The sequence below is a fragment of the Cheilinus undulatus genome, linkage group 2 (genome assembly GCF_018320785.1).
Source record: "Cheilinus undulatus linkage group 2, ASM1832078v1, whole genome shotgun sequence".
Taxonomy (NCBI): Eukaryota; Metazoa; Chordata; class Actinopteri; order Labriformes; family Labridae; genus Cheilinus; species Cheilinus undulatus.
This window is the reverse complement of record NC_054866.1, coordinates 11080812-11093989: the sequence shown is the minus strand read 5'-3', so window position 1 is coordinate 11093989 and position 13178 is coordinate 11080812. Positions and strand designations below refer to the sequence as shown.

The 13178-nt window shown below is 38.3% G+C and overlaps 1 protein-coding gene across 1 annotated transcript; it reads right to left on the bottom strand.

Annotated features, from left to right (window-relative positions):
* Nucleotides 1–2597: 2597 nt before the first annotated feature.
* Nucleotides 2598–10427, bottom strand: dmac2 (distal membrane arm assembly component 2). The gene is made up of 7 exons (XM_041799641.1): nt 10382–10427; nt 9563–9753; nt 8719–8799; nt 5890–6029; nt 5639–5801; nt 5379–5549; nt 2598–3382 (listed from the first exon to the last, which is right to left on the bottom strand). The coding sequence occupies exons 1-7, from the start codon at nt 10397–10399 to the stop codon at nt 3379–3381; spliced, it is 768 nt and encodes a 255-aa protein (XP_041655575.1). The 5' UTR covers nt 10400–10427; the 3' UTR covers nt 2598–3378.
* Nucleotides 10428–13178: the final 2751 nt, after the last annotated feature.

Sequence of the window (13178 nt, the reverse complement as noted above, 5' to 3'; positions counted from 1 at the left end):
TTCTCTAAAGAGCCCCATGTCTGTTTTTTCTCTCAGCAACAAAGCCTCTGTTTTCTGCTCACATGTGATGACGGTAAAAAAAATTTAACCATGCTGAGAGTTTTTCACCAAAACTCAGTGATTATCAGTGCTTTCGTCTTACAGATTTTATCTTGCAACTTCGCAGGAAACACACAGAGATGCACGCTTTGAGTTTAGATCCAGCAGTTAGAGGCTGACAGACAGACTGATGAGAGACATTAAGCTTAGTTTAAATTCAGTGAAGTTTTAAACCAAACCAATTCTGCAAACACCTCTTTTACTATTCATCTACTTTCAATCTGTCATTACAGTATGATTGCTCTGTCACTCCTGCACCCCAGCCACCTCAAGTCCATCTCATCAGTGTACAGGTCCAGCTTTTCAGAAGTCCACTCCTCATCTTTTCCTGCATCTTTCAATCATCTCCACCAGCATCCAGACTCTATACTGATACTGACAGATCCTACTGTTGGCCGTACAACTTCAAGGACATCACAATGGAGTCTGATGTCAGATGTTGAATATTTGTCCTTTTCCAAACAAAAAGTCGGGGCGCTGTGTAAAATGTAAATAAAAACAATGCAATGATTTGCAAATCTCATAAACACTTATTTTTTACTCAGAACTGAACATAAACATCATATCAGATGTTGAAACCGAGACATTTTACTGTTTCATGAAAAATATGAGCTCATTTTGAATTTGATAGCAACAACACATCTGATTTTAATAGGGGCGAGCAAGAAAAGGCTGGAAAAGTAAGTGGTACAACTAATTGCAACTAATTTGTTGAGTTGGCAACAGATCAGAAAAATGAATATAAAAGGAGCAGTACAGAGAAGCTGAGTCTCTCAGAAGGAAAGATGGGCAGAGGTTCATTAATATCCGAAAAACTGCACCTGAAATTTGTGGAACAATTTCAGAAAAATGTTCCTTACCATAATATTGTGAAGTGTTTGAACATCCCACCATCGAGTACAAGCAGGTTAAAGTTTTATCATGCAAAGAAGAAGCCATATGTGAACACGATCTTCTCTGGTCCAGAGCTCATTTAAAATGGACTGTGGCAAAATAGAAAACTGCTCTGTGATCACATTAATTGAAATTTGAAATTCTTTTTTGGAAACTACAGAACTTGAGTCTTGTGGACTAAAAAGGAGGGGGACCGTCCAGCTTGTCGTCAGAACACAGCTCAAAAGCCTGCATCTCCGATGGTATGGGGTTGCATTAGTGCCTCACACATATGGAAAAGCACTACCGATGCTGAAAAGAATAAAGAGCTTTCAGAGCAACGTGCTCCCAACCAGACAACATCTCTTTCAGGAATGGCTTTACATATTTCAACAAGACAATGCCAACGACATACAATCCATCACAACAGCATGGCTTCACAGTGAAAGAGTCTGGGTACTGAACTGGCTTGGCTGCAGTCCAGACCTTTCACTAACAAAAAACCTTTGACCAAGGACTGTTGAGCAGCTAGAATCCTGCATCAGAAAAACTCAACTCAGAAAACAGCAACTGCTCTGCTCACTTCCCAGACGTTTCCAGACTGTTAAAAGAAGAAAGAATGCTACACAATGGTAAACATTACCATGTCCCTTGTTTTTTTTTAGATGTGTTGCATCCATCAAATTCAAACTGAGCTCATATTTTTCATGAAATGGTAAAATGTCTCAGATTCAACATTGTTTATGTTTTACTGTGAATAAAATGAGTTTATGAGATTTTCAAATCATTGCGTTCTGTTTTTATATACATTTTACAAAGCACCCCAACTTTTTGGAATTGGGGTTGTAAAATAAAAGATTTTTCACTATATTTTAGGATCTTAACCTTTCAATACAGTTGATCCTACCATATGCTACTCCTGCAGAGGGTACGAAGGTTCGATGATTATCTGTCTCATAGACAACATCGTGAGATTTCAGTGAATGATCAGTCGGCATACTTAATGTGATCAAAAAGGGTTCCACAAGGCTCCGTATTAGGTCCTGTACTTATTGCATTGTACATCTTATATTGTTTCTGTTTTGTCTAATTGCAATGACCATTTTTATGCTGATGACAGTCTTGTATTGCTTTGCTGACACTCCACAGAAGACCACTGAAATACAATAATATACAATACAAGCACTTTACAACCTGCAAGATGCATTATTTAAACTGAAATTAAACCTAAACGTAAACAAAACTAAACATACAGTGCCTATAAAAAGCATTTACTCCCTGGGATGTATTACCCTTTAACCATTGTTGTTAACCAACCATGGTAAATATAATCCTGCTCTGGATGTCACTGAGAAGGAGGGCATACCCTCAATGATTTCTCCAGAGTAAATGAAGGTTGAATGACCCTGGGTTTTAGTGTTTATGCTCTCTTGCCTTTACAGGTTGGTTTTCTGGTTGCTTCATATTTAACGGAAACTGCAGCTCAAGGTGTTGTTGATTGGTCAACATCTCTATGGCAACAATACTCGGTTTTGTTTCATTTTACATGAAGTGCTGTCACGTTTCCTTTTAAACCAATGCGATCAGACATGAAGATAAAAAAATATACAGCGCCAAGAGCCTAGGACTTTAGGGAGTAGAGATTTATTTACATAAAATGTTTTACCATGAAATTTGGCCAAGCAGTTAAGGCCCAGGCTTACCATCATATCTTACATACTCACTATGTGTGACAGAATTAGCCCGTGTACAGATTCAACTGCAATAAATGTCCATCTGAGCCATGTGGAAGAAAAGCATTACACAAATGAAAAACAGGAAAATAAATAAAGCCCTTAACGTGCAGTTAACTGATAACAGCAGCATTAAAAACGATACAATTCCATTCCTGAGAACTTAATCATAAAAAATTTCATACACAGATGAAAAATGAGGGTTTGACCAAACAAAAAAACTTTGTATGATTATGTGACTTTCAGGGTCAGCTCCAAACCACAAGTTCATCACATAGGCGCAGCGGTTGCTGTAGAGATTTGTCTCTCAGTCTGATTGGCCACTCATTTAAAGCTCTTGCAGTCAAAATTTTCCAAAGCAAAACACTGATCCCAGAGACTAAGCTAGCAGCAAGTGAATGCTGCTATAAATGGACACTTGACAAAACAACCTCTGACATCCGTGTGTGAATAAGTGAATACAACATGCTGAAAGTGTGGTCAAAAGACCTGAAGAGTACTCTGCAAGTACAGTCCCTTGCCACTTATTGCAGTCTTTCTGTTCCTTTTCAGGCTCTTGGCCCACGGATGGCGAGCTCCTCTTGGTTGCAGCCTCTTTTCTCTCTGTTCTGGACCTTTCTGTCTTGCCCCAGCCATCAGTCCTGGCTAGTTTCTGCCTCACAAAGTCTTCAAACTACCTGAAAAAAAGTGAAGATAAGACAAAGATTAAAATATGACTAATGCACTGACTGATTATAGGTTTTTGTGATTTGCTTCTATCGAGTAGTCTCCCTCAGTGGTGATTCTCAACTACGTCGCACAGGAAAAACAAATATAGGCTAGCCTGACATTTCTGACACCTCTGCTGCAGTTTTAGGTGCACTTTGTTCCACACTGGTAGCTAAGACATGTTAGTGTGGTTTCCTACATTTATTTGAAAATTACTTTGACTATGGGTCAAACATTATTAGTCATAGAGAACCTCAAGGCTTATTCGCTCTCAGCAAAAGTGGACTTTAATTTAACTTTTGTAAGTTTCCTACAAACAAGGATTCACTCCCTTGAATGTTTAACCATTTTATTTATTTTATAGATTAATCATGATCAATGTAATTTGGCTTTTTCGATGAAATAAAATACACAAAAACTCTTAATGTGAAAAGGATTTCTATAAAGTAATGTCAATTGAATTAAAATCTATAAGGTAAAATAAGGTAGAATATTCATCCCTAATTCAACAGAGGTCCAGTCAATTGGTGCTAGCAGTCTCACAGTTAGTGAAATGGGGATCACCTGAGTGAAGTCAATGTGTCTCACTGGTTAATCACTATTCCTGGCTACCATTACAACATGAAGACAAAAGAACACTCCAAGCAACTCAGAGAAAATGTTTTTTTAAATGTGTAAGTCAAGGGATGGTTCAGTTCATCAGTTCAGTTAAATCCATCATCAAGAAATGGAGGGAATATGGCACATGTGTAAATCTACCTAGATCAGGCTATCCTCACAAACTGAGTGACTGTGCAAGAAGAAGACTAGTGAGAGAGGCAACCAAAACACGTACGACTACTCTGAAGAAGTTACAAGTTTCAGCAGCTGACATAGGAGAGACTCTGTATAAAACATCTGGTGCCCGGGTTCTTTACCAGCAGAGCTTTATGTGAGAGTAGCAAAGAGAAAGCCACTGTTGAAGAAAACTCATTAAATCTGGACTAGAGTTCACCAAAAGGCATGTAGGAGACTCCGTGGTCAAGTGGAAGAAAGCTCTTTGGTCTGATGAGACCAAAATGGTGCCTTTAAGCCATCAGACAAGATGCTATGTTTGGAGGACACCTAACACTGCACATCACCACAAATACACCCTCCCCACAGTGAAGCATGGTGGTGGCAGCACCATGCTATGGGGATGCTTCTTGGCAGTCGGACCTGGAAGCCTTGTAAAGGTAGAGGGTAAAATTGATTTGCCAACATATAGGAAAATCCTGGAGAACAATCTAATTCAGTTTGCAAGAGAACTGCAGCTTGGAAGAAGATTTATTTTCTAGCAAGACAACCATCCAAAGCATACAGAGAAAGCTACACAGAAATGGTGTAAAGACAACAAGGTGAATGTTCTGGAGTGGCCAACACCCCCAATTCAATAGAGAATATGTGGCTGGACTTGAAAAGGCTGTTCATACTTGATCTCTGTGCAACCTGACAGAGTTTAATCAGCTTTGCATAGAAAAATTAAACAAAATTTTAATGCCCAGATGTGCAAGCCTGGTTGAGGCCTATTCACACAGACTCACAGACTAAAGACTGGAAACAAAGGCAACCAGCTAGCTGCTTTCTTCCAAGAGTTGAAAATATCACTAACCTGCTAGAGTAATGCAGTACTTGTGTTTCCACACTCAACCATACCTATACTTGGTAGGTGGGCTTGAAGGGCTCATAACCTAATTAATACCCTGACGTCATAAAAACACTCAAAGGTGAAGCCACTAATTTAATAGCTCCACCCTGGTACTTCAAAAAAACGTTGGCAAAGAGTAAGACAGTACAAATGAGTTATTTTGGGTAAATAACTGAATGGTACTGAACTACACTGAATCTTACTGAACTGTACAGCTGTGCAGCTTTTGTGTATCTCCTTTCCATTTTATTAAGTCTAACTTCCCTGCTCTATGCAAATACACCCAAAGTATATCCTACCTCTGCCCCTGTATCTGCTCCCCTGATTCATCTCCATTATCCTGTCTCAGGCTGTAATCGTAGCCAGTAGCAGTGATCTGACACTGTGGTAACATCTCCTCAAGCAGGATAACGACCAGCCCAGGACTTGAAATCCTAGGGAGGGATGATACATCCAGCCGCCGCAGTCCCCTGCACATATATGCACATGAAGTGATGATATTCATACAACAGAAGTGTTTTGGTTATGATAAATCTGTTGTGAGAGTTTAAACAATTACTTGAGATTCCTGAGTGCAGCCAGGCCTCCTGTAGTGATGCGTGGACAGTGCGAGATGTCGAGTTCCTCCAGAGAGTCCTGAAACATGTGGAGCCTGGCAAGGAACCAGTCATCAACCTCAGGACATCCTCTTAACGACAGAGTCCGCAAAGATCGCTGCCCCTCTGGCAAAGTAGAATAACACTTAGCTAACATCTGAAATATCACTGAAAGTAAAGATCATTCAATATAGACATGGCAAACGTTCATTACCCAAGTTCACCAATCCAGTGTAGTTGGTAAGTGTGTAGCTCATGTCTACATCCTGTAGTTGTGTGTCTTTGTGGTTCAAGAAGTCCCAGTTGAATTTGCCCCTGCGGTCAGTAAGGAACCACTCTGATTGGCCAACAAACCTAAGGATACACAAACCACTGTATGAGAAATTCAGCATGTTGAATCTGAAAATGATGTGCACTGTTTTACAATTGTTTCAAAGCTGAGAGTGTAAAATAGGTTTGGACATTTATTTTCACCTGATTGGTGAGATTTGTTTGAGGATCAATCTAGTCAGTAATGAGCTAAATAAAGCCCAATGTAGTGGTAATGTCCTAGCAAAACATTTCTTGTGCGTGGCTCTTCCTTTTAATTAAACAATTAGTAAGTTTTCAGGGCTAAACGCAACACAAGTTCAAAAAGAATCACAAGAAAACAAATACTAACCTGAATCTCCTGCAATATAACAGCTTAAAATATGCCTATTTTGCTTGCAGGTCACAAGATTTGATAAAAGAATAATACATATTTCTGTTGTTTTTTTGTTGTCCACTTATCAAGAGATTGCTGGTAGGATTCTTGGTCTTTCTAGTCCACACATTGAAATGTTCTTAGGTGAGATACTGAACCCATTCACTTCCTGAGGACATAGCCTTCTTCAGTGTTTGAACTTGTAAGGCCATGACCCTTGCATAGCATCAGTGAATGTGCAGCGAGCAATTCTGAGTAACAAAGCAGTGTCTAAAAAAGTCACAGAGGGCTGAATATAGAAACTGCTTCGTGTGTGGTCGATCCAAGCTCTAACCTTGTTCACTGTTTCTCCAATAAGTATATGTTAATCTGTTTATTCACACAATTTATCTATATCAACACAATTCATGTAAAAAAGATGATACTCGACTGTGTCCACATGCAAATAAGTAAACGTAAAATGTCCAGTATATTCAGATTACTCTCTGAAAGGCTTACCGTCAAATAACATCTGAAGGTAATCACCTGAAACTTTGGGTTTTTGAGCAACATGGGTCAAGCATCTCCTTTATATTCAGTTCATTAAAAAGGGCAAAAATAAAGCTAACATTTCCTCCAACAGTTTAAATGGATTGAATGTTGGCATGTATAATAATTAGAGATGCACAACTGTTTTTTTTTCTGATGTCAGGTAGTGATATTTATAAAATTAGATTAGCCCAGTGCTTCCCAAAGTTTTTTCTGTAGTGCCCGCCTTTGGCTGATGAAAACATTTTCAAAACCTCCCAACCCTTACCATACACATCAGCACAAACGTGCATCAATATACAATGACAAACCTATCTCACATAGATAGGCTGTGGTAGAAAGATCAAGTTTGTCTCTCTCTTTAATACTGTTGGGTACATGTCAAGAAAAGGGTGAGATATGAACCCTGTTATTTTCACATCTTTGTTTAGTTTACCTGGAAGCTGTGTCTCACTAAAATTTCTTATGCTTTGCTTTGCAAAGCAATGTACTGTACATTGTTTTAATTTAGCCTTGCCAAGACCCTCCTCCCCCTTCCATGATTGCTTAAGGCCCCCCCCCAGGGCCCATGACAGAGTTTATACAGAAGATCTGACATCAAATTTAATACTTTTTAAAACCTTTTTCAAAACATCTACAATTTCTAATCTGTTATATTACCACCACTGTTACATATTGTTAACCTTATAGCATAATTGCATAAGTCATATTTTAAGGTTTTAGAAAAAAAGATAATATACATATTTTGACAAAGATTTTTTTTTAATTTATATTGTAACAGTAAGTTCTACCAGATGTGTGAACATGTTTCCTGAAAAAGAAAAGACCCAACAAAGACTATCTAACAACTAAAAGTGACTTAATAGACAATAATTAATAGATGACTTAGACATATAGTGATCAAGTACAATAACAAGCACTCTGGTTGACTGAGGATATAGGCAGTATGGCACAATGAATCAGCAGCGTTAGAGTAGAGTTGGGCAGATATCGCACTTTAGCCAAAAATGACTTGGGCAATTATGCTATGAGGCTAATGATATACATAGGATGAAAAATGTAGGAACACAGAAGATAAAAGGCCAGTAGTATTTCTTATAGTAGTCAGCTTTCTTGAAGCATTTTGAGAGTAAAATATGGGGGAAAAAACTTGGTTTGATACCTTAAGGTCGCTGACAATCACAGGTCTAATTTTTTAAGCTAAATTATTAAATATACTATATACATATAGATAATGACATATAAATGTAGTTAAGACCTAAAATGTCAGTACTTCAAACACTTTAAAAGTTTGGGAAATGAGGAAGAACAAAAAAAAAAAAAAAGACTTTTCAAATTTTAATGTAATCTCTGCCAAAACTGATATCATACCGTTAATACTGTGCATCCCCAATTGTAATGAAAAGACTAGAAAGGCTCTGAAGCGTCCTGCAAGTGGGGCCTGCTGTTTTGTGTTGCCCCCTTCTGTCTGCATCTATATTTTTGCTTCTGCAGGTTTCTGGTAGGTGGCGTTCTGCTGCAACTGGGTGAAGCTGGCTAGTCTTTTAGGTGATTCAGTAATCAACCTACACACTCTCTCTGCTCAGAGCTTAACCCCAGGCCACTTGACATCTTGGCAGTCCTTGTGGCAAAACATTTTCACTGAGCTGTTCATTCTATTCACCACACTAACTCTCCATTTGCATTTTCAATCATAATGTTGCAATCTTTGTAATAAAGTTTAGTACCTTTTGGTTAAATCGCATGTTCCCTTGTTTTTGTCCTGTCTTCTTTGAATCAGGTCACACTATGATTGCAGTTTATTTACATCCTGACAAACAGAGCGCCTACCTGAATCCGCCCTTCATACTCAAGATGTAATAGGCTGCTGCTATGTCTGGTCCATGAAACCTCTTTGTGTAGCCATAATAACTGTAAGAAAAGAGGTGGAAATTAGTCATAACACTGTTATTTGATAAACTACATTTGAAATATACTTGTAGCTCATGTATAGATTTTTGACCAGGATAAAAAAACTGACTGAAATTTAAACTGAAGCTGCTGTATGACCTATAATGCTGCTGTTGGGTCAAAACCTCATATCTCCGAAATGACCACTTTTTAGGGAATGAAAAAACAAACAAAAAAACAAACAAACAAACAAAGAAAAAACGCTGTATTGTTCAAATGATTCAACATTGAATGGTCAAAGTTAGCATATTTTTGACACTTTTTATTGGTTTGAAATTAGTATAAACCCACTTAAAGATATAAAGGGTGACCAATATTGAAATATGAGAAAAAAAAAAAAAAATCACGGAAAATGGAGATATGAGGTTTTGCTCTAATGCAAGTGAAAAGCAAAAAATCAGCACAAGATTGATGTATTTCAATAATGTTATTATTACCACCACAAAAAAACTCTGAGCTAACCTTTAAAACACTCTGCCATTATTTAGAGGCATACATTTTGTACCACTCTGATGGTAATTTCTGCAAATAAACTGACTAACTGCATTTTTACAAACTGCTTTAGATATCCAAAATAATGTGAATACTTAATTTCATGTTTTTCTAAGTAGTTTGGACTTACTGATCACACCTGATAATGCACTTCATTTACTCTGCTTTACCTGGGGTCTATACAGCAGATTGTATCTATCTTTGCACCCAAGACATCAAAAATGTTTCTTACGCGTTCTTCTTCTCAATCCCCCTCCTCTTCCACTGAGCCCTCCAGCTGAGCAGCATCTCTACATCATAGTAACGCTGGGTGAGGAAGAGGAGCAGCCTCCTGTGAAGGGGAGGAGGAGACACTGAGCTGGAGCTCCACGGTCGTCTGGCAATGAGGAGGAGAGCTGACCGCTGGCAACATCTCTGCAGAGACTACAAAGCGAGGTGGAGAGGAGAAGACTTAATGTAGAGTAAAATAAACCACGTAAAAATAATTCTACAAGGGGTTCATGTCGTCAACACTGTTTTAGCTGTATGAAGTCCTTGGTCGGGACAGTACAGTATAAGCATGTCGTTAAGTAGATATTTGTCAAAGCAAACTCTAAACGTTGCTGTTTTGGTTTGAAACGTGACCGTGTTCACTGGTGACCTCAGCCGAATGCGTCAAAGGTTGTCGTAGTTGAGGTGACAGTTGCTCAACAACAAGAGCACTCAATAATATCTCTTTGTTTCTTAATAAAAAATATTGTAATTACTCCTCAATGACAAACTAAACAAGTAAATTGTTGTAATGACTTTGCGTGTTCAGCAGCTGTCGTCACTGACAACCACAGACGCATTCTGCTCTGAGTCGCCAGTTAACACGGTCTCACATGAAACCATAACACCGCGTTAGCATGTTGATGTTACCCTTGAATAGCAGCAGTAACATACGCTATCAGCCTTCGACCGAACTGTAAAGGGGTAGAAGGCTTTTCACAACAATTTAACAAGAATAACAAACTATATGAATTTCTTTATGTACGTTTAGGAATACGTTGAAATTTGAAGGGTAACTTACCATCATGGGAGCCGACATGACAGCACCGGTTATCAACAGTAGGACGGAAGGGACAAACTTAGCAACTACGCATTTATCACAGCCCGCTGTTGTTCATCTCTTGACCGAAGAGTGTCACTCTATGCACATTTTTTGATACTGACTGGATGAACCTGAGCTCAGGTAAAACTAGGAGTCAGAGGATAGGTTGGGCGAGTCGCTCTGAATATGAGGCTTGTTACGCTGAACGAAGCCAACTCTTTTGTTGTTCTTATTTAATAACGAGAAACTACATTGAAACAAGCTTAAGCCAAGCAAGATAAAGGACAGCTTGTATCTCTGATTACAAAAAACAATATTTATTACTATTTTGAGACTAGCCCAGCCTAATAATACAACATAAAGAAAAACATTTAAAGCTCCATGCTAAATGTTTTACATGCTTTTTGAGCTCATAGTCTTGGTCTTACGCAACAATGACTTAATATCAATGTTATAAGTAGTTTATCTAAATCTAAGGAATAGCAAGTCTCTGAAATCACCTGATCATAAAATCATAACCTGATGTAATAGCGAGCTCATGTGACATTGCCACCGTCTGAGATGGAATAAGACTTGGACTATTTATTCAAGCTGAATATTGTATATGAAAGTAAGTTGAGGATGTTTTTAATGTGATTTACTGTTTTGATAGTAACATTAATTTTGTTGAGCAGACTATTGTTTCTAGATGGAATGTAATTCCTAAAAGTATGGATGAGTGTTACTCTTATTTTTTAATTTCATAAAATAATATTTTAAGCAAATTTCTGTGGAGTGACATGAGCTAAATTTCAGACTATTTAATATTTGACAATGGGGTCAGTTGTGAAAACAAAAGCAGAACTTGGCAGTCACTGTTCTTTACAGCAGTCGTTACCAAACTCAAATATGCCACAGCTCTTTTTGAGACCAGAAAATCTTCTGGGGTCCACTAAAACCCTCACACAACTAGAACATGAGACTAAATATACTTTTTCTTTAATCAAACAGAATTTTCTTGCAGATGCTTTGTTTTAAGAGACATTAAAATGAAAAGGAAAGCTTTTGCAGAGTTGTTGATTACTTTTTTTTGATAAGGTGTCTGTAAAGTAATATTTTCTTGTCTTGTATACCAAATACTTAGTAGTAAAAGGCGCTACAGTCTTTGTTCCAGTTCTGTTAATGTCTCTATCGGCACTCTTATAGATATGTCAAATTATATATTTTGTTGATGGAGACATTACACCAGGTTTAAGTGCCTCCTGGTCTTCTTTTCACTGGTCCTTTGTTGCTGTTTCTGCTGTATTACAGATCATGAAGTGAAAAATGAATATGCTATTTGATTCATTTATCAGCAACACTACCATAACACTAACATAACCTGCTGCCCCAACTTTAACCATTGCAGATAATTTGCTGGATAGCACAGTTAAACATCAAATCACACTGCTGGCTAATGGCAATGCTTAGCCTGCTCACCTCCTCTAGCTGGTCCATGGCTCCACAAAGTAACCTACTGCTTCAGATAAAAAATGGTTCAGGTGGACAAGGACGAGGTAATGGTCGATTTGGCCAAGTGGTGGAGCTAGAGGACAAGTCAAAGGATCATCAAATGAAGGTTTTTCTGTCCCAGATCCACAGATAGCTGCACTGACTTCCTATTTTCCAGCATTTGGGTAAAAAACAAAATGTAAACCTCATGGTGGCACTAGAGGTAAAGTCAGGGAATGATAAACATAGTGCATTAATTTATGTGAACGTCTGAGAGTAATTTCTCTGCTTAATGAAGAGATACTAGGAAAAACTGACCCTGTGGTGGTGCTGGATGATAGGTCATTCAGTTACTGCTCACTAAGTATGATAGGTTTCATCATAATCAATCCACATTTTTGTCGTATTTTCTCATTAGTGGCTCACTATTCATGACACACTGACTGATGAGCCAGTTCCCACTGAACACAAGATTTTTCTACATTCACTTCACAAACCATTATTTAAACTGTCATTTAAAGTTTTTAAGTTTTGGATGGTCGGCATAAAAAGGCATAAAAAACATACAAGTCAGCCAGACCATAAACATCCTTGGCCTTTAGAGTCACTTACCAAACTTACTTAAACTACCTTTCTCCCCCATTCTGATGCTCCATTTTGAACTTCATCTGATCATCTTGACTATGTCTACATGCCTAAATGCGTTGGTATTCATAGCTGATGCATCTTCTTCCACCACCACATTTGATGTAGTCAGGAACACTCTCGTCATTCATTTTACTATTTTATTGCAAAATAGATATACAGATTTACCTGGCAAAGATGCTCACTGTGTTAGTCAAGCAGCATGCTTTGACTGTCCAGGGATAGCTAGAAACCTCTATATGGATGAATATATTAAAGACAATGGGTACCGAATACAATAAAATTAGTTCAAAAGCAGCTAATCCACAGTAGCATGAATCTCACTGTGAGGGTGCGACAAGCTTTATGCTATAAAGGAGGACGCTGGGGTGGAGGAGGTGAGGCTTTGTTAGCAGCAGCAGCAGTGTGGTGCATCAGTATTAATGCAAGCAGGGATTAGTGGTAAGTATGTCATTTTTTATAGATGGACTGCTGTGTTGAGAGAAAGAGCTGTGATTGGCTGTTGGAGCTTGGAGGGTTAGGAGGGGGATAATTTGGATCAGCTGATCACGGCTGGGTGTATGACTACCATATCCTGGATAACCTATGGCTGAGCTTCGTTTATAATTAATTATCCTTAATATTATATCAATCAGTCCAGCAATCATTGTACCCCTGAGAT

Excerpts from the sequence above, each read along its gene's own strand:
- dmac2 (XM_041799641.1), bottom strand. Across the intron at positions 6,030-8,718 it reads AGTATGAAGGGCGGATTCAG|GTTTGTTGGCCAATCAGAGT; the intron begins GTAGGCGCTCTG and ends GTGTATCCTTAG. Across the intron at positions 5,550-5,638 it reads GCTGCACTCAGGAATCTCAA|GGGACTGCGGCGGCTGGATG; the intron begins GTAATTGTTTAA and ends ATATATGTGCAG.